Source organism: Theileria parva, chromosome 1 (genome assembly GCF_000165365.1).
Source record: "Theileria parva strain Muguga chromosome 1, complete sequence, whole genome shotgun sequence".
Classification (NCBI taxonomy): domain Eukaryota; phylum Apicomplexa; class Aconoidasida; order Piroplasmida; family Theileriidae; genus Theileria; species Theileria parva.
In genome coordinates this window covers 796,887-819,250 of record NC_007344.1, presented here as the reverse complement: position 1 = coordinate 819,250, position 22,364 = coordinate 796,887, and the positions used below count along the sequence as shown (strand labels likewise).

General features: G+C 36.0%; 12 protein-coding genes across 12 annotated transcripts; 8 read left to right on the top strand and 4 right to left on the bottom strand.

The window, feature by feature from the left end:
• Window positions 1–163: 163 nt before the first annotated feature.
• TpMuguga_01g00402 (uncharacterized protein) lies at window positions 164–577 on the bottom strand (the record flags this gene model as incomplete). The annotated part of the gene is made up of 2 exons (XM_760836.1): window positions 164–325; window positions 476–577. The coding sequence occupies 2 exons, from the start codon at window positions 575–577 to the stop codon at window positions 164–166; spliced, it is 264 nt and encodes an 87-aa protein (XP_765929.1).
• Window positions 578–669: 92 nt separating this feature from the next.
• TpMuguga_01g00401 (uncharacterized protein) lies at window positions 670–2,393 on the top strand. The gene is made up of 2 exons (XM_760835.2): window positions 670–1,574; window positions 1,666–2,393. Exons 1-2 carry the CDS (start codon window positions 765–767, stop codon window positions 2,371–2,373), a joined length of 1,518 nt encoding a protein of 505 aa, XP_765928.1. The 5' UTR covers window positions 670–764; the 3' UTR covers window positions 2,374–2,393.
• Window positions 2,394–3,844, top strand: TpMuguga_01g00400 (WW domain binding protein 11 family protein). The gene is made up of 7 exons (XM_760834.2): window positions 2,394–2,554; window positions 2,588–2,681; window positions 2,771–2,878; window positions 2,914–2,949; window positions 3,057–3,217; window positions 3,259–3,668; window positions 3,775–3,842. The coding sequence occupies exons 1-7, from the start codon at window positions 2,498–2,500 to the stop codon at window positions 3,803–3,805; spliced, it is 897 nt and encodes a 298-aa protein (XP_765927.1). The 5' UTR covers window positions 2,394–2,497; the 3' UTR covers window positions 3,806–3,842.
• A 107-nt stretch (window positions 3,845–3,951) lies between these two features.
• On the top strand, window positions 3,952–5,277 carry TpMuguga_01g00399 (Acidic leucine-rich nuclear phosphoprotein 32-related protein). Its single transcript, XM_061304991.1, has 5 exons — window positions 3,952–4,044; window positions 4,218–4,602; window positions 4,686–4,914; window positions 4,981–5,085; window positions 5,117–5,277. Exons 2-5 carry the CDS (start codon window positions 4,231–4,233, stop codon window positions 5,233–5,235), a joined length of 825 nt encoding a protein of 274 aa, XP_061161565.1. The 5' UTR covers window positions 3,952–4,044; window positions 4,218–4,230; the 3' UTR covers window positions 5,236–5,277.
• Window positions 5,254–6,462, top strand: TpMuguga_01g00398 (3' exoribonuclease domain 1 protein). Its single transcript, XM_061304990.1, has 4 exons — window positions 5,254–5,585; window positions 5,685–6,030; window positions 6,061–6,131; window positions 6,264–6,462. The coding sequence occupies exons 1-4, from the start codon at window positions 5,400–5,402 to the stop codon at window positions 6,426–6,428; spliced, it is 768 nt and encodes a 255-aa protein (XP_061161564.1). The 5' UTR covers window positions 5,254–5,399; the 3' UTR covers window positions 6,429–6,462.
• A 358-nt stretch (window positions 6,463–6,820) lies between these two features.
• On the bottom strand, window positions 6,821–10,122 carry MPA1 (aminopeptidase N). The gene is made up of 2 exons (XM_760831.2): window positions 8,402–10,122; window positions 6,821–8,285 (listed from the first exon to the last, which is right to left on the bottom strand). The coding sequence occupies exons 1-2, from the start codon at window positions 10,041–10,043 to the stop codon at window positions 6,865–6,867; spliced, it is 3,063 nt and encodes a 1,020-aa protein (XP_765924.1). The 5' UTR covers window positions 10,044–10,122; the 3' UTR covers window positions 6,821–6,864.
• Window positions 10,123–10,266: 144 nt separating this feature from the next.
• On the bottom strand, window positions 10,267–13,533 carry dis3 (DIS3-like exonuclease 1; the record flags this gene model as incomplete). Its single annotated transcript, XM_760830.1, has 1 exon — window positions 10,267–13,533. The coding sequence occupies one exon, from the start codon at window positions 13,531–13,533 to the stop codon at window positions 10,267–10,269; it is 3,267 nt and encodes a 1,088-aa protein (XP_765923.1).
• Window positions 13,373–14,604, top strand: Chmp1a (Charged multivesicular body protein 1a). Its single transcript, XM_760829.2, has 4 exons — window positions 13,373–13,701; window positions 13,852–14,058; window positions 14,130–14,240; window positions 14,301–14,604. Exons 1-4 carry the CDS (start codon window positions 13,639–13,641, stop codon window positions 14,490–14,492), a joined length of 573 nt encoding a protein of 190 aa, XP_765922.2. The 5' UTR covers window positions 13,373–13,638; the 3' UTR covers window positions 14,493–14,604.
• An 87-nt stretch (window positions 14,605–14,691) lies between these two features.
• TpMuguga_01g00394 (Coatomer WD associated region family protein) lies at window positions 14,692–17,981 on the top strand. Its single transcript, XM_760828.2, has 6 exons — window positions 14,692–15,917; window positions 16,008–16,096; window positions 16,186–17,389; window positions 17,428–17,537; window positions 17,631–17,741; window positions 17,784–17,981. The coding sequence occupies exons 1-6, from the start codon at window positions 14,729–14,731 to the stop codon at window positions 17,946–17,948; spliced, it is 2,868 nt and encodes a 955-aa protein (XP_765921.2). The 5' UTR covers window positions 14,692–14,728; the 3' UTR covers window positions 17,949–17,981.
• Window positions 17,979–18,575, bottom strand: TpMuguga_01g00393 (Ribosomal protein L35 family protein). The gene has a single exon (XM_061304989.1). The coding sequence runs from the start codon at window positions 18,454–18,456 to the stop codon at window positions 18,004–18,006; it is 453 nt and encodes a 150-aa protein (XP_061161954.1). The 5' UTR covers window positions 18,457–18,575; the 3' UTR covers window positions 17,979–18,003.
• Window positions 18,576–18,890: 315 nt separating this feature from the next.
• Window positions 18,891–19,883, top strand: TpMuguga_01g00392 (putative integral membrane protein). Its single transcript, XM_760826.2, has one exon. The coding sequence runs from the start codon at window positions 19,070–19,072 to the stop codon at window positions 19,841–19,843; it is 774 nt and encodes a 257-aa protein (XP_765919.1). The 5' UTR covers window positions 18,891–19,069; the 3' UTR covers window positions 19,844–19,883.
• An 84-nt stretch (window positions 19,884–19,967) lies between these two features.
• TpMuguga_01g00391 (TFIIS helical bundle-like domain protein) lies at window positions 19,968–22,285 on the top strand (the record flags this gene model as incomplete). Its single annotated transcript, XM_760825.2, has 3 exons — window positions 19,968–20,240; window positions 20,315–20,478; window positions 20,510–22,285. Exons 1-3 carry the CDS (start codon window positions 20,138–20,140, stop codon window positions 22,283–22,285), a joined length of 2,043 nt encoding a protein of 680 aa, XP_765918.1. The 5' UTR covers window positions 19,968–20,137.
• Between the last annotated feature and the right edge of the window lie 79 nt (window positions 22,286–22,364).

The window sequence follows — 22,364 nt, the reverse complement described above, 5'->3', positions numbered from 1 at the left end:
TAAAATAATAAAAAGCTAAACTACCAAATTAAAAAAATTAAAAACTAATCCAAAAATATAATTATCATAATATTCATATAGTACGCATAATTTGGACGTACTACACTCATAACGATACAAACTACTGTATTCATAAAGTAAAATGGAAATGTGCTAAAAGATATTATTTATCAACATCAGTTTTATCAGAATAATACAAATTTTGAACAGTAGTTTGTCGATTCAATACATTTTCAAGTTCAGAATATTCGTTAATTAGCTTCTCAACATCTTCTTCAGTTAAATTCTCTCTCTTGTTATTTACCATTTCCAGACAATCCTCAGCCTAATGAAATTATATTAGTATCAGCACAATAATTTTAAATGTGTAAAATATAATCATTATAGTAATTCAGAGTATTTTAAAAAATATCTAAAATTTCAAGTAGCGTATAACAAACAAATAGAAAAATTTGTATAATATAAATAAATTCACCTTTTTTGAAAAATAATGGTTAAACGATGGATTCTTAAATTTTAATGAAACATCCTTAATTCTATTAAGCGTACTGATAAGCATATCCACCTTTTTATTCATAATATAACATTATTTATATATTATTTACCTTATAATAACATTTCAAATAATAAATAACATAACATTATCTTTTTTGAAAAAATTGTTGGGAGGCCATATGGAATCTTTTAAATTAATTATGTTACAAATTTGAATTTCTGGAAAATAAAAAATCGCACATTTTTTAACCCTTAAAGATGTGATTATAATGTTTATGTGTAGGATTTTTTCAATTTTTTGCGCAAATGTTCTGATCGCAGCGAGTGTAAACCATATTTCAGGAGTAAACTGTATTTTTAAGGATTCCAGACATACCTGTCTCAGCCCAAAATTTACCTTTATTTCTAGCAATTCTACGTCCTTAACACCTTCCAACAAGAATCCTCAAATTAAATACAATTATAATAATCATAAATGTGATAATGCAAAGTTCAAGTATAATAGTAAAAATACAGGATTTGACATTGAACCTGAGAATCTAACAGGTGTGAGTACCACAGATGACTATAAATCAACAGCTGAAAGTCTCGAAAAAGAAAATGTTGATTTCATTGACAATCTTAGCAATGTAACGGCAAGTACATCACAGGTTGACAGTTCTGACAATAATTATTTCGACTGGCAATCGATAACTGACTTAAAGAATCCATCCAATTCCACAGACTCTAGCGCTTTAAATGTTGCAAATCCTGACATTAAGACGGTGGTTAACAACTTGGATGGTGAGAAGAGAAACGATGTGGAAGAGGGTGAGAAGCCTTTGATAACAGGTTCAGGGCTTAACAGTGAGTTGAAGGTAGAAGATTACGAAATTGGTGTTTCTAACGGTAGACTTAACGAATGGCCTGTAGAGTGGGTCCCAGGCCGCAAAGTTCTCTCATTCTTTCCAATTCTAATTGATCAATACTCAGTTAACCCTAATCCTATACAAATCGGCTTTGAAGACACTATACGTTTTAGAGGAAAACATGTTGAAAGTACTTTCAACTCCATTCTCGATAATCTTAATGATAAACAGGTTAGATCATTACATTAACTACCAAATAGGGTAAATATCCTCAAATACACTATAATTAAGTATGATTATATAGTGTGTAATAATTGTTTAGATATTTGGGATGTGCTTTTTGAGTCCAGAATCAATGCAACTGGCTCCTTTGGCAGTGTATGCAGAGCTTATATCGAAGGAAACAGTGGTTGACGGTTCAGGAGAGAACCTATTGGTGACAGGAAGAGTGCTAGGAAGAGCATTAATAAATAGAGTTTTACTGGATGAGCCATTTATTAAGGCTTTGGTATCACCTTACGAAGATGAACCAGCACTCCACGACGCTGACAATATTCCCAAGATTGTTGATGAAATTGTTAATTTGTACGACAGCTGCAATACTGTGGAGGCTGAGATTATGGAGCTTTTGCAACAGCCTTACGCACATCTTAGAGTCAAAAACAGAAGTAAACTCATGGACGTCATTGACGATAGACTAAATAAGTTCAATATTAATAATAATGTAAATCAAGGATTCGCCCAGATCGCAGCCTACTCAGCTTTTGATTACCATCTTAACGCCTCAGAGCGATACGACGCACTTGCCATGCAAAACACCGAGGACAGACTCAGATTCGTAAGAGATACACTCAAATTCAAGGCAAAACAACTCGGAGTTGTCAAAAACTCACCCAAAGATAGGCTTGAAGACCTGGTAAAGCAGCTCAAAAACTTCCAAAATGACCGAGATTCCATGTACTCCTTCAGCGAATCATTATCAGAAGCCCCAAATAGTGAAAGTGTTGCCGCAAATTCAAACTCACAATAATCGTTAATTTTAATTAAATTTCTTTATATTAATTTTAATTCCATCAATCAAGTTAATTTTAACATTAATTTAGTTTATTATATTTCTAAATAATGTCGTAAAATGTAAATAATGTAGTATAAAAATGCCAACACCCTTGGAAGTGTATAACAAGAGAATAAAGAAGAAGGAAAAGGAAAAGGTATTTAAAACCGTTTTAAATTAATGTAATTAGAGGAAAAAACTCCGGTATGAGGTTCGAGCGTCAAAAAAGCTTCTGGAAGACCCTGAAAATTTAAAAAAGGAACTCGATGAACTCACACATAAAGGTTTTTACCCCTATATACACTAATTATCATACTATTTATTATACATACTTATAGTTTTATGGGTAAAATTGTATAATAATTGTATATAGCAATAATCGGAAGGATTGACCAGGAATCGCTGGAGAGAAAGGAAAAAATAGAAAAACTTTGGGAACAATACACTAAAACTAAACACCAAAAGGATTTGGAAGAGAATTGTAATTTTATCTAATTTAATAACTTATTTTTTTAGACCAATCTCAGTCTTCAGATGATATTCATTCCTCAAGTAACTTAAACTATTTATTAAAAATTCCTATTAGTTATCAATATTTTAGTCGTAATTCATACTTTATACTAGTATAATGACAGCATTATTTCTGCATACCGATGTAGGTGATTCTGAGGAGTCTAGTGATGATGAAAAACCGAAATGTGTAATAGAAATAGAGGGGGAAGTGAAGAAGAAACCTGTGGAAAGGAGAGGATTTCACGATCCTGAAGTTCCAAACGATGATTTCGCTAAGGAGCTTTTCAACAATATTCCCAAATTACAGGTAAACAATACTAAATTACACTTAATTACACAACGTTATAGACTAAAGTTGAGGGTAAAACCATAGCTAAGGGTAACATGGCTAAGCGTATTAAGTATGACAATAAGAATAATCCTGTTAATATGGGTGGGAAGATGAATTATACTCCTAGACCACCTGATAATACAATAGCCGCCAATATTCCATACACACTAAATCCACCGCCAATGACTCCATCGCCTTTGTTGCCAGGGGTTTTACCTCCAGTACCACCTCCACCTCAATTTCCAATGGTGAATCTCGGTACAATGCCACCTCAAATGAACATGTTTCCTCCCCCAGTGCAACCACCACCAATGATGTTCCCAAACCCCTGTGTTGGACCTCCATCTGTTACACACAAGACGGAAGAACCTGCGGAAACCAAAGAGAAAATACCCTTATCCAAATATTTTGTACCATCACATCTTAGGTATAGTTTAAGACAGTTATACACACACTATGTACAGTATATAGTTAATATAATACAGCTAATTATTGGTGTAAAAAAAGTTAAGTGGAAATTAGTATTAAATTAGGTTAAAACGTAAGAATCCTGAGAAGAATTGACTGAATTTCAATTAAGTGTTAATATATTCATATTTTATTAAATGGAAATTAGTATATGTAGTTTACGAGACAATTATTTTAAGTCTGTTGTGGTGTCCCACACTAACTATGCCCTAATCTTTAATTCATTAAATTTTTTTCATCAATTTCAGTTAGAATCTTTTATTGTGCATAATTCGTCAGTCTTTAACATATTTTATACACTTCAATCTTTCTCATTTCAATTATTCCACAATTCGGTAATTGTTTTTGATCATCTTACTATTGTATTTTATTAATACTATTGTTATGTTATTAAAACCTATTATTTACATCAGTGTTTATAACATTATTTATGTAAATTATCTAGTTATATTTATCCCTATGTATAATTAGTACATATTTAGCAAAATATGTGTTAATAGTTGTTTAGGGTAGACGTAAAAATGGACGCGTGTCTTGAGAATAGGCTTAAGAATTTCAGGGAGGAACATGGCTATGATGAAGACGAGGATTCATCAGTATATTTGAAGGTCCGTGAGCTGATTCTTGACGGATCAACCATAAAAACAATCACGCTGAAGGAGGGTGAAAGGCTTGAAAAGTTCAAAAATCTGTCCAAATTGTCTTTGAATGGGACTGGACTGACTTCACTGACTAATTTCCCTGAAATGCCTAGCCTGAAAGTTCTTGAGCTCACCGATAACTACATCTCAGACCCAATTGTTTTCACTATGATCCCAAAACTCTTTCCTAACCTTAAAATACTGCAAATGGGCGGAAATCATCTCAAAAATCCACATGACGTTAAATCACTCGTATCATCTACTATCACTATTATTACCTTTATTATTGTTCTACTATAATATAGTTTAGTACATTATGGTATATAATGTTGTAGAGTGTAATGCCGTATTTGGTTGTTTTGGGTCTGGCTATGAACCCTATGGCTAATGAGAAGAATTACAGAGCAGTTGTGTTTGAGTGTTTACCTAATCTTGAGGTTCTTGACCAAGTTGATTCCACAGGTGCTGAGTACAACTACTCATCTGACGAGGCTCTTGATGATGATCTTGAGGGCGATGCTGATGAAGATGATCTAGAAGGAGGCGATTTAGAAGAAGAAGACGGTAATTATTACACATTATCATATATTCAACTATTAGTATATTATAACAATTTATATAATTTGATAGATGTGCTGAAAAAGTTTTATGAAGCTGAATATAAGAGTGATGATGATGAAGATGACGATGAGTTCGACCCTGAGAATCAGCCGGACGTTGAGGAGGATGATTTCTGTAAGTTTAACATTAATTTAATTAATTTTAGACGAGGAAGACGAGGATGAAGAGGAGGAGGAAGCTGACGACGATTATGATCATAAAAGACCAGCTGAAGACGATCTTGAGAATGAAAGCACATCATCGTCAAGACTAAAAACTGAATAATTCCCATTAACTCCTTTTCCCAATAATTTTATCATTTTATCATTTACATTAATGTGTGGCCGTAACATATACTATCAGCGTCCACAATTAATCAGACAATTAACTGTGATTTATATAATTAATTTGTAAAATTAATATTGCAGTGTATAAATAATGATACTTTAATGTCTAGAATTGATTATATTAGTATAGAAGGTTTGAGGATAGATGGCAGGAGGAAGGATGAGCCTAGAAATACTAAATTGTTCTTTGGATCTGAGACAAGTGTCGATTATCTTAATTATGACGGTGTTTCTGAGATTCTTCAGGGATTAAATAAAGTTCAAGTACTCATTAAAGGCCCTTCTGAGGTTCCTTCTTATATCCATACAGTATATACACATTCCACCTATATATACTACATATATTTTAAAAATTATATATATTATATAATGTGTAATGATGTATAGTTGGAAGTAAAGGGAGCAAAGAATGTGTATGGAATATTGGAGGAGAAAGTTGATATACACTGTGAAATCCTATTGTCAACTGAGAAAAAGGTTAAAAACTCTCCAAACGAGAGACTAATTAAGGACCTCGCTATGGCCGTAAAGTCTACATACCAGGAAATGATCATTTCTCACTGTTACAAGACGAGTTCAATTTCCATTTTTATCAACGTAATTGAGTACGACGGGAGCATAAAGTCGACAGTATTAAACGCTGTAGGCCTAGCACTTATTGACGCCGGTGTTTCTCTCAAAGATATCGTCTCCTCCTCAACCGTTTCATACTTAGATTCAACTGTCCTAACGGGTATTCACTTATTCTATTATTCACTTTTAGACCCAAATCAAATGGAAATCAATGCCTCAACTGCCACTCTATGTATCGCCTTTTCTTCTTCAAACAATAACGTATCTTATTGTAGAATTAGTATGGTATTACTATTTTAGTACTTTATAGAATTGCCAGTCAACTATAAATATACTATTATTTTAGTGAAAAATAGTATTCCTGTAATAAAATGAGTTAATTTCATGGTTTAGATAATTTATATGGATTACAAGTCAAAAGTAGCACTGGAAGATTTCAAGTTAATGTTCGACTCTTGCGTTTCTGGCTCCAGGATATTCATCGAATACGTTAAACAAAGATTAATCAACTATGCCAACAAAGCTGTCAATCTCAATCGTAAAATTCACCCATATTAACTTTTTTAAGACCAAATTAATTTTTTAAAACTTACTTTATGTGTAACGTTGTGTGGTGTTATTCTCAGAATTTATTTCAAGTTTAATAAGTTTGTTTTTAAGATTTTGTTTTAAAAATGAGTCAAATGCGGCTCTCGGCTCCTTCAAACTATTACTGGGACTTGAAGTTCATTTCTCAGAGAATTAAGCAGGATCCCATCGACTACATTATCTTTCTTCTCTTTTTCTCACACCTCATTGGCTTTCTGGTTTATTTATCATATTTAAGACTCCGATGTGCTAAAAAGCAGTTCTTTGTAATCATTAAATAATTTTATCCCAAACACATACACAACACTATTATATTATGCTATTGTTATATTATAATAATGTACTCTTAATATATTAATATATTAGTAATATTAGAATATTAGTATATTAATAAGTTAATGAGGGTTTATGAGAATTCAAGTCCTTTTTTGGCAATTTCGTATAAATCGGGTGAGATGTTTGGCGTGCTGAAGATTCTTTCAAGCTGAGCTTTCATAAGGCCTGAGCGTTTGGGTTCCAGCATTGCGAACTTGAGTAGTTTAGTGCAACACCTGGCTGACACATGCGGGTTTACCGGATCCACGGTTAGAATCGAGTCTGTCAAGAACTTATAACCTTCTCCGTTATCCTTGTGGAAGTTCTCACCGTAGGTGAAAACTGTGACTAGGGAGTTGAACCTGTTAGGGTTACTGAGCACAAAGTCCTTATGACTCATCAAATCCTTAACAGTGTCAAGCGAGGATTCGAGTTCTGACACTGCCTGGGCCTTGAACCACTTGTCCACCAGTGCTGCGTCTCCGTTTGCAAAGTTGTAAAAGTCATCTACAACTTTCTGTCGGTCTTGGAACTCCATGTGCATAAGCTGTACAAAGGCGGTGTACTTGTCATTCATAACCTTAGCATCTCTGTAATGCTTCAATGCTAATTCCACAGACTCCATATCCCTCATGCTTACCAGGAAGCTGAAAACTGTATTCCTCAAAAAGCGTCTGGCCATATCTTCCTTCGTAAGTTCATCCTTCTGACCCTCACGCAGTGTTAAACTTTTGTACATCTCAGTGAAAGTTGGTCTAAATGTTCTTCCAAGCTCCTGTTTCAGCTTCCTTAGACTGGCGAATAGAAGTCCTGGGTCATAAGGCTTCATTTTCGAGGCCAAAATATCCACGTCGGGCATGCTCATGCAAAGTCCCTTCTCGTTGTGGTCCATATCCGAATTCAAAAGCTTCTTGTAGGCCTCAAGATACGTCTTAGGAACCTCAGCCGTCGGGTCCTTAGTCAAATCCAAAACGACCTTAGTGGCCAAACTCTGCGCTGCATTCCATCTGTTCAAACCATCGGTATCATATAACATTAGGAACAATAATTCCTCAGGCGACTGCTCATATTTAACCTTCACGGGCGCTGAAAAGCCTCTGTTTAGTGATAATACACAATCTTCAGTGACTGGCCCAAACTCAAACTCCTGCTGCTCCTCTTTCAACTCCACCAAAACATTTCCTAGCAAATCTCCACCTGTTGATTTTCCTATAAGTCCAAGCCTCAATGGAATATGAAATGGTTGTTTAACTGGCTGTTTTGGTGTTGGGGGAGTAGACTGTCTTAGCACTAGCTTATACTTATTATCAACTCTCTCAGCCCTAACTACTTCAACCACGGGTGTTCCACTCTGGTAGTACCAACGCTCGAACTGCGTCAAATCCTTGTTATTCGCGTCAGCCATTGCTAGTCTGAAGTCGTCACACGTCACTGCACTCAAATCATGCCTCTTAAAGTACAAGTCCATTCCTCTTCTAAACCCATCAACTCCCAACAATGACTCGTACATTCCTAAAACACATTATTAAATATATTATCTAATCAAATAATTTCCTAACTTATGGCTAAATATGTATAAATATTGATAATTAATACTAAATTGAGAGTAGAAAACTAGATAAAAATACCTATAACGAATGCTCCTTTATCATAGACAGTTGGGGTATAAAAGTTATCCATCGAGATATAACTTTCAGGTCTAATAGGATGAGACATGGGTCCAGAGTCTTCGGGGAACTGGACGGACATTAGGTACTGTACTTCCCTGATCCTGTTACTTAGTGTGCTTGACATGTCCCCACAGAATTGATGTTCTCTGAATACCGTAAGCCCTTCCTTGAGGGTGAGCTGGAACCAATCACGACACGTGACCCTGTTTCCGGTCCAGTTGTGGAAGTACTCGTGGCCCACAACACTCAGAATTCTCACGAACTCAGCGTCAGTTGTGGTATTAACGTCGGCCAGAAGAAGAGCAGTGTTGAATATGTTAAGGCCTTTGTTTTCCATAGCTCCAAAGTTAAAGTCACGAACTGCGAATACGTGAAACTCGTCCAAATCATACTCACGGCCGTATTTCTCCTCGTCCCACTTCATCGCCTTCACTACACTCTCAAGTGCCCACTGGAGCTTTCCAACATCCTCGGGTTCTGACGACAACTGAACCAACACGTTTCTTCCACTCATTGTCTTGAAAGTGGTTGAAATTGATGCCAAATTCCCAGCCACAAGGGCGAATAGGTAACAGGGTTTGGGGAATGGATCCACAAACTCTGCAAAGTGCCTCGTACCCAAGTCACCTGAATCAACTCTATTCCCGTTACTAAGGAGAACGGGGTAAAGCTTCTTATCAGCTTGAACCCTTACTCTAAAGCTGCTAAGGACATCTGGCCTATCAAGGTAATAAGTTATGCGTCTGAAACCGTGAGGCTCACACTGAGTGCAGAACGCCGCGCTACTCTTGTAAAGTCCTACCAACTTGGTATTGTTCTTCGGGTTAATTGTGACGTGGGTCTCAACTGTAAAAGTGCGAGAGTCATCTTTTGGCAAAAACGCACTTGGAACAGTCATGTTCCCGTCAACGTCAAGCGTATATCCGCTAACTGGGACATTTTTAAGCTCAACTCCGTCAACTGCAACGAAATTGCAGGTAAGGTCGTCCCCATTCAACGTCAAATTCCCCGGTAAAGTGTTTGGTCTGCGCCTCATCAATAGCTTCGACCTCACTTTGGTTTCAGTGTCCTCTAGGTCAAACTCTAGGTACACATTCTCGACGTCAAACTCCGGAGGCTTGTAGTCCTTCCTAAAAATCTCCACAAACTTCTTAACTGGCTTCAACGTCACACTCGACGTCTCAGACTCAGTCATGGTCTGAGTTTCAGTCGCAGTCATTGTCGAAAAATCAGCTCTATCACCAAATATTCCTTTTTCCTTAATTACGCCTTTCCCGGTAAATACTGTAGATTGCGTTCCAAAGGGGGAGATAAAGTCTTTTACTGGAACAAGTGTTCTGGAATCCCTGGCTAAATAATTAAAGTTTAATTTAGACTGTGTAAACAAACAGTTTGGAAATGATTGATTTTTATTTATAAATGAGAATCTTCTTAGTTTTATCAAACTACGATTAGGCATAGAGTTTCCTTGCCCGAAACGACAAGATTCTGGCGTTAAACTTCTGGAAATATTTCTCGTTAAATTTGAGCAATTTACTATATACAAACAGGCGAAAATCAAAGAAACACTGAGCAGCTTTTTTACAAAACGTATGTGCATAAGACTACCATTGAAGGAAGATTATTAGACGATAATTTATATCTTGTGATTCCTAACATGTGTGGGGAGCCAAACTAAGAAGTTTACGAGTTTCTGCTAGTTTTACCCATATTCCATACCAAAATTTACTATATACACTTCTATACACATGTATATTTATAATATAATACAACATTATAAACATATTGTACACATATTACATCTTGTTGAAAATGTGTTAGAATCATTTGAGATAATCAATTGGTAATCTTACAGTCCACATTTTCGAGCCTGGTATAAGTAGTACTTTTGCTTTTTGATAAATGTAAAAGTGTAATCTCTTAGTATTCATCATTACCGTTATTCCTTGTGCTTTTGTTCCTTGATTTTCTGACTTTCCTTTTCCATATTCCTCTTCACTTTCTAATTCTCGGCTGTTTTGATAATATGAGCTCAGAATTGAACTCTTTACTCTTTGCCTCTTTTTACTTTTCTTATCAAAGTTAAAATTCACCGGCTTTACACCCAGTGAATCACAGCTTACACTCCTTTGTTCGTTTAACAGTGGGATATAAAACACTATTGAACTCTTTCCCATATCTCTTTTTTCTCCCATTTCGTTTACTTTACTCTTTTTCTTTCTGATTTTAGATTCACTGACAGCTGCTTCTTCCTGAGAGTTTGCCTGATGGTTTAAAACAATACTTGATACACAAGCGTCATTATACAAATAGCCCCAAACTCCCGAGTTTCCGCCTTTCCTCTCATCAGAACTATCTTGAGTTAATGTGAACGGCTGTGAAATTGATACAGTTTTCAGGTAAGCTTTGTCAAGTTTCGGTGCGATGAATGATAGAAACTGCAAATACTTATTAAATGCGAAGTTTTTATACTCTTTCTGAGCGTCAAACGCTCTTCTCTTCTGCAAATTGCAACGTTCGCAAATTCTAGAAAGCAAGTCCACAGAGTCACTCCTAACTTTTGCGTATAAAATATCCTTCAACATCCTGTGTGTGTATAAATCAGGATATCTCCTTATCGGTGATGTAAAATGTAAATACACAGGTAACGCCAACCCCCAATGTCTAACTTCCACTCTTCCCACATCATTCACAGAATCAACAGGATTACTACTATTGACACTGTTACTAGTATCAACACTGTTACTACTATTGACACTGTTACTAGTATCAACACTATTACTGGTATCAACACTGTTACTGGTATTAGTGTTTTGAGTATTACCATCTCTGTAAATGGGGGAGTAGATAGCTTCTTTGAACTTTTGTAGCACTGAAAAGCTCAAGGACTGGAATGCTGAAGGGTCCATGTAATGTTCGCACTTGCTTAAAACTTCAGTAACATTCATCTTATCCACTTGGATGAGATTTTTAAGGTTCTTCGGTAGCATTTGTGCTATTAAGGACTTAACCGCCTTACTTGTGTCTTCATGGATTCTTAGAAAGTAGAGGTCGATTTTCTCTGAAATGAACTTAGCAACTTGTGTGTTGGCCAGTAACATCATCTCCTCTATCAGTTCATGGCTTTCTTTCGGCATCTTTTCAACTCTCAACATGTAACGTCTGTCCAGTTTCCCCTTGTTATTTAAGTATCTATCAATGGGTTCATCAGACTTCTGATTCTGGCCAGTAAGTTTAGGAATATGACACTTAATTGAACCGTCAATATCCACGTGAACTGCTCCGAGTTGTTTTAGCCTATAATACCTCAGCTTCTGTGACAAGTAGTAAAGCCTCACCAACGACAGCTTAGTCTCGTCACTTATGCCCAAATCCTCTATCATCTTCTCGATATAACTGAAGCTGTAAGATGCCAAATCAAGCTCTTTTCCACCCCTTTTCACGTTTAAACAGCCGTATAACATTGTTTTGGCATTATCGTATGTGAGTCTGTTCTTGCTAGTTATTGTAGATAAAACGAAATTTACATCTCTGATATACAGGTCATTTCCAATTTTTTCACCCTCGCCTGACTCACAGACGTCAACAAAAACTGAAAAACAAAGCTTTTCCTTCTTTGGAAGCAGTGAACACAAGTCTTCGCTCAACTGCTGGGGTAACATTGGGTAAACCAGATGCTCCATATACACTGAAGTTGCCCTCGTTCTTGCATCCAAATCCACCAATGAGTTTTCCTTTACAAAATGACTCACATCTGCCACATGTACTCCAATTCTATACATAATACCGCCATCAGCAGAATCTGGTGAATTAGTGGGAATTAGCTCAATTGAAAGTGCATCATCCAAATCTTTGGCGTCTTGAGGATCAATTGAAATTACAAACAGATGGTTCATATCCTTCCTGTTATCCCATTTTGTCTTGTTTCCCTCCTCTATCAACTCGTTTAAGTTGGCTAAAACAGGCTCTGAAAACCCCTTCGGATCTAGGCCATGAAACAACAGCGTCCCCTCCATCTCAGAATCAGGGTCACCAGTCTCCCCTATAACACGTATTATACCTCCTTTTGGTTCTAATTCACTCTTTTTCCATTCTACGAAACGGTTTATACATAAAATATTTTTGTCCAACTTAGAATTCGGACAATCAGATTTATATGAATTTAATACAGTAGTTACATCAGTGTTTAGATCTGATTTATATACTTTAAATGCAGGCCATCTGGTATCTCTGGGTTGACACCTCACATATTCCAATTTATTATCAAAAAACTCAGATAAGTTAAATGTTGAAACAAAGCTTGAAAGGTTCGGTGATCTGGCAAGAATTTTAATCACTCGGCACTCTCCAGGTGTTTCTTTATACGCGATTTTAGCACCTGGAGATTGTGATGGCATATGTGTCACTGCTTTTTGCCTTCTCGACTTAATTGCAACAACTGAATCGCCGTGAAACGCTCTATTCCTGGAAATAAAGCCATAAATCTTCAACTCATTCGTTCCCTTCTTCTTAGCTCCAGAGTGGTCCTCAGACTCCTTTAGTATATTATTATTCAAATTTATGTTTGTATTAGCTAGATTTATGTTTGTACTGTTTGTTAGTATAAGTTTGGACTCATAAGTGGCAAAGGCTGGAATGAAAACTGTTCCTCTGACTACAAGTTCAGGGTGTTCTCGTTCCAGTTCTTCTATATCCGCGTCATTCCAGTACTCTTCATATGATATTTCGATGTTATGTTTCTTAGATTCTTCAGAGTTAATACAGGTGTCAGAATTTGAGGGTGTTAAATCTGAAGATTGTGGAGAATCGGAAGCGGTGTTGTAATATTTAAGGTTAGGATTAGATAAGGAGCGGTTGAATTTAAGGATTCCACTCTTTTTTGAGCTAGGGTCAAAAAAAGTATGGGTATATTTTACATTTGATGTGTAATGTACATTATATAAAGTTTCATAAATTGGAAGCCGATTTGTAATTAATGTGTTTATTTCATAATTTCTGAAATATGGCGAAATATACTTTAATCTAGACAACTTGAAAAGTATTCGTTCTGGACAATTTGATCCACTTGCCAAAGTTAAGATCAAAACCATAATTTATGGAAACGGATCCACTTTTAACCCATTTTTAACAAATTCTTCTAAAAATAAATTTTAAAAAACACAAAAATAAAATTTATTAAATTTCGGTTTCACATCATGGGTGGCAGTCAGTCACTCATGGATACAAAGGTTAACCTAACACTTCAATCCAGAGAAGCGGTTTCTACGTATTCACAAATTATTTATTTTAATCATTGTTTATTTACCTATTTTTACCCCTATTATGATATAATTTGGCCACAATTTACACATTTTCCACCTCAATTCAGTGATACTAAATTATCTACCAATAATAATCTAAATGTGTAGCAAAAATTACATTACAAATGCTTAAAGGAGGAGGAAGATGAGCGAATGAAGGTCAAATCTGCAATAGAATCCGAAAATCCGGAAACCGCTAGAATCCACGCCGCTAACTCAATTTTTAAGAGGAACGAAGCAATGAGATTTTTAGAGCTTAAATCAAGATTAGATATTTTAACGGCACAAGTAGACTCTGCGATAAGAACTCAAAGGGTATTTCAATACTATTTCTACTCACTACTATTTTATGTGTTCTATTTAAATACTGGTAAATGTTGTTTTAGTTAACTGAGGAATTAAAAAAAGTGTTACCTCAATTGAATAGATTTTTAAGGTACAAAAAACTCGATTCAGTTGATGTTATAACGGATTTTAAGAAAATATTCGAAAATATGGTAAGACTATATAGATACTCATTTAATTTAAAAGAAAATACATGGTGGAATCAACTTTAGGATGTGAATGAATCACAAATGAGCGAAAATATGAGTAAGGATTCACCGTTCAAGCCGCCTCAGAGGGAGGTTGACGCCTTAATTTCAAGGGTGGCACAGGAATATGAACTTGATATGACTGAAATGCTCAAGAAAATGAAAACGCAAAACGAGTCTAAACCTCAGTCATACAATAAGCCAAGTTTATCATAGAAGAACTTTATTATATGTTTAAGCCAATGTTTTTACACATTGGAAATGTATCAAAGTTAATGAGTTGATAATTCGTTGTACAATTTTTAACAATTTAATTTTTTGGATAAAATTTACAAAAATATAAAATTCACATTTAGATTAATCAGTTATTTGTGAGGTATGGTAAATTGTGGAGATAAATTTAGTTTGTTCAGAATTAATATTGTTGTAATTCCTATATTTAGTTTTTAAAAATGTCGCTTCATATGGGATTTACGAAAAAGCTAGAACTTAGAACTGAGAAGGTCAAATCGGTCGACCTTCACCCATCCGAGCCATGGGTGGCCTCAGCAATGTATAACGGCTCCCTTACAATTTACAATTATAATACTCAGGCCTTGGTTAAGAAGATAGAAATGTCAGATGCGCCTCTGAGGTGTTGTAAGTTTGTTCCTAGGAAGCAGTGGATCGTTGCTGCAGGTGATAAGATGTGTATTTGGGTTTATAACTACAATTCACTCGAGAAGGTCAACGTGGTAGAGGGTCATAAGGACTATGTACGATATTTGGATTTACATTCGACATTGCCTTACGTAATCAGCTGTTCGGACGATATGACTGCCGTTTTATGGGACATAGATAAGGGATGGGAGAAACTTGCAGTTTTTGAAGGGCACTCACACTATGTAATGATGGCAAAATGGAGCCCAAAGGACCCTAACATCTTTGCAACATGCTCCCTTGATAAGACTATTTCATTCTGGAGAGTTACGCTCACCTCTACAAACCAAACTCTGCCTCCTAACCCTTCAAACACTGCTAACACTTCTGCAGCACCTGTTACCAGTAGCGCTAACACCGTTGTTAGTAATGTGAGCTCTGGAAAGTCTAAAAGTTCAAAGGGAAAAGGTGGAAATAAGCCTTACTTTACCCTCACAGGGCACGAACGTGGAGTTAACTGCATTGACTTTTGCTCAAATTTGTCGTTCCCTTACATCATCTCCGGCTCTGACGACTGTACCATAAGGGTTTGGGACTACCAAACCAAGCTTTGTCTACAGGTGTTAAAAAAACACTTTAAGCCTGTTTCCTGTGTAGTATATCACCCCCGGCTTCCCATCATCCTATCCACAGGTGAGGACGGAGATTTCAACGTGTGGAACTCAAACCTTTACAAGATTAAAAGGTCAGTAAATTATGGTTACGGGCAGCTTTGGCACGTGGCAAGTAACACTACAGATACTGCACTGGCCAGTGATTCGGGTGTTTGTGTTCTTGAACTCGCAGGCGGGAAGCCACTGGCCTCAATGTACTCTAACAAACTCGTGATGGTCAAATCCTCTGACATTCTCACATGTAACCTAACCTCCTCAGTCACTGATCTCTCAAACCATGACCCGTCACACTCTTTAAACTTATCGTTCAGAAATATCGGTTCATCAGGTACCATATACATATTATTCATACTATTTATGTATAGGTAAACATATATATATATAAAATATATTCAACTATTGTCTAATGTGTTTTTAGAGTTTTTTCCACAGGAAGTTTCACATCACCCGAACGGCCGTTTTATTTGTTTATGCGGTGATTCAGAATATATCATCTACACTTCTCAAGTATATTTTTACCTATTTATACCTCATTTGCACTTTATTACTATTTATTTATGATATTATAAAACACACAATACTATAATTTTTGTTAGGGCATGAAGAGTAAAACGTTTGGAAAGGCGTCACAATTTGTATGGTCATTTGAAGGTGATTATGCAACGTATGACGGATTTGAAGTTAGCGTGTTTTCGGAGTTCACACTTAGAGAGAAGCTTGACTTACAGCAAGTACAGGTACAGAAATTACATGGAGGAAGGTTACTTGGAGTGTCAACTGATGTTGATATTCTGTTTTACACATGGCCACCATGCATGCCAGTGAAGCGTTTTTCACTACAAGTCGATGATATTTACTGGCACCCTTCCTCTAATAGACTAGCACTTGCATCGCAACTGGCAACTTACATATTATCCTATAACCTTGACGCCCCAAGTAGTAACCGATCAAGCAAGTTTGGAGGAACTTACGGCGAGGATTTGAACGAGAACGAGACTGAAGAATTTGAAGAGGAAAACTTTCAATTTGAGAAGGAGTTGGTAGAAAGAATAACAAGTGCAGTGTGGGTTAACGACACCTTTTTGTTCGTTACTTCAAACTCACACTTGTCTATGTATTTGGCTGGGAATACCGAGACCCTTGTGTACCTTGACAAGCATCTCCACTTGGTAGGGTATTTGCCTGAAACTCAGCTTGTATATTTATGCGATGATTCAGTATACGGGTATCACCTGCCCTTTTCTTACCTCCAGTTCCACTCAAAGCTCTACCACTACACGCAGGTGTTAAACTCAGTTTCAAAAGATGAGCACTCTGAGTTCGAGGACGAGGAACTCTCAATCGCAAAAAACGAACTCAAACAGTCTTTGGCAAAGGTTGACGAGAAAATGAGAGAGAATGCAAGCAGGTTCCTTCAGCTCTTCGGAGAGTACGAACTCGGGCTTTTATGCACTGATAACCCAGACCTCAAATTTGAACTCCACCTCAAACTCGGAAACGTTAACCAGTGCCTTAAACTCTTATTATCAGAATCACTCAACCTCACCCAATCACCTGATCACACAGTTAATCACCAAAATGCTGATTTGGGCACTGTTGACCTTGAAAACGTTGATATGGATACAGTTAGTATGGATAATGTCAATGTTGATGTAATAATGGGCTTGGATGATATGTTGAAGAGGAAATGGAAGAGACTTGGAGATTACTGTCTTAAAAGTTCCCAGATTAAGGTTGCTAAATTGTCATACCAATACTCGAATAACATGCAAAACTTACTCGTTTTACATACCCTTACAGGTACTTTCACTATAATTTACATGTCTTAAAATTTTTAGGCGATCTTGAGGGAGTAAGATACGTGGCACAAACTGCGTTATTATCAAAGTTGCACAATGTAGCATTTACGGCCTTTTATATGCTAAACGATATCGACTCTTGTATTCAAGTATCACTAAAGCTATTTTACAGATTTTAATTAGTTTTTCAATTACTGAGTTATTTACCAGCTTTACCTACATGTGTGTTTAATAAATTGTAGATATTGCATATGGTTAATCGACATGCTGAAGCTACATTTATGGCAAGAACATATAGACCGCATTTACTAAAAAGCTCATTTAATAAATGGAGTGACAATTTAAAAAATAAGGTACTACCATACAACTCTGAAGTTTATAATTAAATGTTTTAGAATGTGCAATTGATGGAACCGTTGGTGGATAATGATGAGAAGGTGGATTTGAGTGACTTTAAGTTCGAGTTCCCGGATGCCTCGCAGTATTTAAAGTATAAAGACGCCCTTTTCTCAGACTTTGCAAAGCAAAATGAACAAAAGAACGACACACTTGACTTGTAATTTTATTAAAATGATTAATTTCATAATAATGTACGTTATAAATATTATATTGAAGTTATCTGTTGTGCAAAACGCTCTTAATTTTACGGATCATACGAATAGAAGTGATGATGCCATTTCTGTGCAGACGAGCCTTGGCGCCCCTCCTCTTATGCCGCTGTTTGTGCTGGGTAGTAGCACGACGGTACATCAGCTTCCCAGTGGCAGTTATCTTAAACCTCTTAGCCACTGAGTGGTTGGTCTTAGGCTTTATGCGAAACTGACCCCCAGCCCTTATCTTCAGCCTGTACTTTCTGCGTTCAAAAAGTCTAGTATTTGTCTTAGTGGTAGGTAAAGGTGAAAAATTAATGTGCGATATGAAATTAAGGGATTTCGGAATGCGATAAAAGTTAGAAATCCCACGAGGAAAATTAATTAAACAAATACAGCCAGAGCCTGATAAAAACAATAATTTTACAAGGAGAATTGTGGAAACTAAAAAGTTAAATATGGTACATGCTAAAAACATGGCATTTTAACAAAATATCAGAGCCTAAACCAACTCAGAGTTTATAATAAAACAAAAATAAAATACAATTATATGAAAAAAATTCATTATTTAAAAATTAATTGGTAAATTACTCTACAACAACGGAAAGTGTGTAAAATGATTCCATCACATTTTACAACTTTAATTTTGTTAAAACAAAATTTTTATTTTTTCCGGGAAAATTGTTAAAAAGTTTTTAGAATATTAATTATGTAATTCTAATATGAAAATCAGTTAAACCAGAGGAAAATTAAAAATAATCTACACACTAATTATTAGAGGATTCCTTTGCTTTTTAAACTATTTTTAGATTCTTTCAATTTAATTTACTTATTTGACACTTCAAATTAGTGAATTATATTTTATTTCAATGATTTCAGCATTGTATTAGCTTAGAATTCACAGTTCCATGAGTCTAGGACTCACTAATAGTACAATTAATAGCTCAAAAGTGTCCCTGAACTTGTTATAACACCGCTTAACACTTTATACTTTTAGTTTATAGATATAAAATTGATAAAACTATATTAAACTGATACATTCAACTCTAATAATACTAAATATATCTACGTATTAATAAAATCTTGGTAAAATGTCAGAAAATAGATTAAATGTAAAAGCGTTTTTTAGCAGGAAGTTCTTTCTCCTCATTTATGTGTTGTGTATGATATCTGTGACACAGGCCAATGGACTAAAATACAACAGAGGACCATTAGAGGAGAGTTATCAGAATAATAACCCAAGTGCAAATGAGAATGATTTGGATGATATGGACGACGAATTCACTGGCACTACATACCTAGAACCTGCGAATGATAATAATTCGTTCCTGGAAAACAATGAAGATTATGACGAAGACGAAGATGATGAAGAGGATTATGAAGAGGAGGATATTGATTTGGACCGATTTTCAGACGCGAGTTTGTTGGAGATGGAGAGCACATCAGATGAAGAGGACTCAAATGAAGGAAGCGGAGGAAATAAACTGTTGAATAAAATTAACCCAAAGTTAATGAACGGTGGATTTTTGAAAAATTACCTGGACAAAATTGGAGAAAGTAAGGCGATCAAGGGAATACACCCAAAGAAGGCAATTGCAAATGTAAAAACAACTATGAAGGACTTACAACAAGGTTACAAGAAATTAAAGGGGAAAGTATATCCAAGACACAAAACCTATGAACCCAAAAGTCCAAACCATTCAAATCACGGGGGAAGGTCAGTGGACAATATGAGTGGATCTAACGAGAATAGAAATCGGGGAAAGACGGGGTATGGAAGACGATTTTTAAATAAATTGAATGGAGGCGATGGCGCAAAACCGTCAAGATTGAGTAGGATCAGGTCAAGCCTGAGAAGTGTCTAGTCGATTCCAAGTTTCTAACAAATTAATATCTTAATGTGTGTATAATTTAATGTATATAGTCTGTGAAGTATATATTGTGTATGTAACAATGTCCTATGAATTAAGATGGGGCTTGAAATTTTAGATTTTTTAAAAATGTAGACTTTTAAATTGTTTATTAATTTATATTTGACTTAGCCAACAGAGTTGCAATGATTTGGTATTATTAGTTTTGTCTAGATTATTTTTTATTTTTAAAATTTACAACACATTCACCATTTTCAAATGTGACGTTTTGTTCTATTTAACAAACTGATGGACATTAATTCACGACCAATAACTCAGGATCCTAGTTTAAAATTAAAGTTTCTAAAGCCAGACCCCGAAAAATGCATGGACAGAGTTCCAACTCTTACAAGTTTGTTCCTTTCAAAATTTTACATAGTTATCCATGATACAAACAGCATATGATATGTAAATAATTTTATGTAGAGGTCGACGGACTGGAGAATGTGGAATTGGACATTTTGAACGGCTGGTGTTCGAAGTTTTGGAAGAAGATTCGTTACTCTGGATTCTTTCTAGATGAAAATCTTACCAAGGATTTAACCAATTACTTGGAATTGAACTCCACAATAGCCATTGATTTAGATAAGGTATTTTTAGCTTAATGTTATATATGTATAGGCTGATTCGTATTTAGCAGTTCAAAAATTATTATACAACGGTCTGAGATTAGAGTTAGAGAATTCAGCAGAAAGTGCCCGAAGAGATAACTCATTAGACAGTGTCGGAACTGAGAATGGGTCGGCTAATTCTGTTTCCCAGTGTAAACTGTTTCACAAGTACTATTATTCGTGCAGAGAGAACCCAGTGGCCTTGAACAACCTAGTGGTGTTATCAAACGTAATTTGGTCCTTGAAAAAATATAAGCGTGATGAGTTTGCTCTTACGTGTTTAATAGATATATTGTTGCAGTCATACATGGTAGCCTTAGATTCCTTTATATCCCTAGGCGGAGTTGATGTGATCCGTGAGAACTTTGAGTTTCTGGCCCTCAACGGCCGACTGAAAAAGAGCTCCAATTACCTCCTAAAATGCATGGAACTGTTGGACAAATTGGATATAAACTTCAAGATACTTCAGACTTCAAAGATCGGAATTCCAGTTAACTGCATAGCACTGGGAAGAGCGCCTCCCAGGCTCAGCAAGGCAGATTACGAATGCTCAAACGACAAGGTTAAGCTAAAGGCAACTAATCTTATTAAGAAGTGGAAGGCAATTAGGGACGTATCAGTTCCCCAGAAGGAACAGGACCACAAACCCAAAAAGCCAGTCCACTCCTTGGAAAAACATTACTCAACTGAATCGGCAGGTTCCCTTGAACACGAAGGCTCTTTTGTGCTGGACATAATCAACACAATGGTTGAGCAAAAGGAGAAGGAAAAGAAGAGAAAACTCCAAATTAAAAATTCACACCTACCAAACAAATATAAACACAAACCCAATGAATCCGCAGATAATGGTGAGAGTAAGTCCGCTTCCTCCGTCAAGGTTCACAAGCTGGTAGACAAGGTAGAAAACGGCAAAGTCAATGATCCGGAAATAAGTTCATCAGTAAACACCAATAAACTTGCTTCATTGATGAACTTCTTTAAAGAATATTCCAATAATTCTGGAAACTCAGATAATGCCTCGTCATCCTCTGATAATACTATTCTTCAACTGAATCAGGATAATACCAATGTTACCCAAGTATCTACCACCGCTGTACCAGAAACATCCACCAAACTAGTTGTAGATACTCTTGTCACCAAACTATCAGATAAACCGGGTAATGTGGAAGATAATAGACTGATGATGCCACCACCACCGCCGCCTCCTCCGCCATTTAATAATCCAAAACATACAACCGTGGGAGTGTCATTTGATGATCCAAACATTACCAACATAAACAGATTCACGGGATACCCAATGGTTGGACAGATTCTACCGCCTGGAGTTGTACCGCCTCCACCTCCAAAACAACCTCCTCCGCAACATTCATATAACACTAAACCATACACTTCTATAAACACTTCTTATCCAATGTATAAAACTGTTAATACTGACTACAACGCCGTCAACACTGATTATAAAACCGTCAACACTGATTATAAAACCGTCAACACTGATTATAAAACCGTCAATACCGATTATGGAATGTTGAATACTGATTATGGCATGGCGAATGCGGAATATAAATCAGTACATTTTGAATCTCAGACTAATAGATTCGGTACACATAAGGGAAATTATACACCAGAAGTGGTTGGTCAGAGTTCATTGAACTCATATGAGAGTTCATTTGAGAGAAATGAAACAGCAAGTGTTAAAGAACCAGCTGATAGAAATTTAGACTTTTATCGCAAACCTGAAAACAACACTTCAAATGACCGACAAGTCACTCCACCCTGGAAATAGTGTCACAACATCAATGTCATACAACAATTATATAATACTTAATATATAATCACTACTACTTAATTGTTAAATAATAATG

Bases quoted from the DNA above. Each gene is read 5' to 3' on its own strand.
- Chmp1a (XM_760829.2), top strand. From the start codon at position 13,639: ATGGGTGGCAGTCAGTCACTCATGGATACAAAGGTTAACCTAACACTT. The intron at 14,059-14,129 runs GTATTTCAATAC...ATGTTGTTTTAG, and splicing joins CTGCGATAAGAACTCAAAGG to TTAACTGAGGAATTAAAAAA. The intron at 14,241-14,300 runs GTAAGACTATAT...AATCAACTTTAG, and splicing joins AGAAAATATTCGAAAATATG to GATGTGAATGAATCACAAAT.
- TpMuguga_01g00399 (XM_061304991.1), top strand. From the start codon at position 4,231: ATGGACGCGTGTCTTGAGAATAGGCTTAAGAATTTCAGGGAGGAACAT. The intron at 4,603-4,685 runs GTATCATCTACT...ATAATGTTGTAG, and splicing joins CACATGACGTTAAATCACTC to AGTGTAATGCCGTATTTGGT. The intron at 5,086-5,116 runs GTAAGTTTAACA...AATTAATTTTAG, and splicing joins CGTTGAGGAGGATGATTTCT to ACGAGGAAGACGAGGATGAA.
- TpMuguga_01g00394 (XM_760828.2), top strand. From the start codon at position 14,729: ATGTCGCTTCATATGGGATTTACGAAAAAGCTAGAACTTAGAACTGAG. The intron at 16,097-16,185 runs GTATATTTTTAC...AATTTTTGTTAG, and splicing joins ATATCATCTACACTTCTCAA to GGCATGAAGAGTAAAACGTT. The intron at 17,742-17,783 runs GTACTACCATAC...TAAATGTTTTAG, and splicing joins GTGACAATTTAAAAAATAAG to AATGTGCAATTGATGGAACC.
- TpMuguga_01g00401 (XM_760835.2), top strand. From the start codon at position 765: ATGTTTATGTGTAGGATTTTTTCAATTTTTTGCGCAAATGTTCTGATC. The intron at 1,575-1,665 runs GTTAGATCATTA...ATAATTGTTTAG, and splicing joins ATAATCTTAATGATAAACAG to ATATTTGGGATGTGCTTTTT.
- MPA1 (XM_760831.2), bottom strand. From the start codon at position 10,043: ATGCACATACGTTTTGTAAAAAAGCTGCTCAGTGTTTCTTTGATTTTC. The intron at 8,286-8,401 runs GTATTTTTATCT...AATGTGTTTTAG, and splicing joins TAAAGGAGCATTCGTTATAG to GAATGTACGAGTCATTGTTG.
- TpMuguga_01g00398 (XM_061304990.1), top strand. From the start codon at position 5,400: ATGTCTAGAATTGATTATATTAGTATAGAAGGTTTGAGGATAGATGGC. The intron at 6,031-6,060 runs GTATTCACTTAT...ATTCACTTTTAG, and splicing joins AGATTCAACTGTCCTAACGG to ACCCAAATCAAATGGAAATC. The intron at 6,132-6,263 runs GTATCTTATTGT...TTCATGGTTTAG, and splicing joins TTTCTTCTTCAAACAATAAC to ATAATTTATATGGATTACAA.
- TpMuguga_01g00393 (XM_061304989.1), bottom strand. From the start codon at position 18,456: ATGTTTTTAGCATGTACCATATTTAACTTTTTAGTTTCCACAATTCTC.
- TpMuguga_01g00400 (XM_760834.2), top strand. From the start codon at position 2,498: ATGCCAACACCCTTGGAAGTGTATAACAAGAGAATAAAGAAGAAGGAA. The intron at 2,555-2,587 runs GTATTTAAAACC...TAATGTAATTAG, and splicing joins AGAAGAAGGAAAAGGAAAAG to AGGAAAAAACTCCGGTATGA. The intron at 3,218-3,258 runs GTAAACAATACT...ACAACGTTATAG, and splicing joins ACAATATTCCCAAATTACAG to ACTAAAGTTGAGGGTAAAAC.
- TpMuguga_01g00392 (XM_760826.2), top strand. From the start codon at position 19,070: ATGTCAGAAAATAGATTAAATGTAAAAGCGTTTTTTAGCAGGAAGTTC.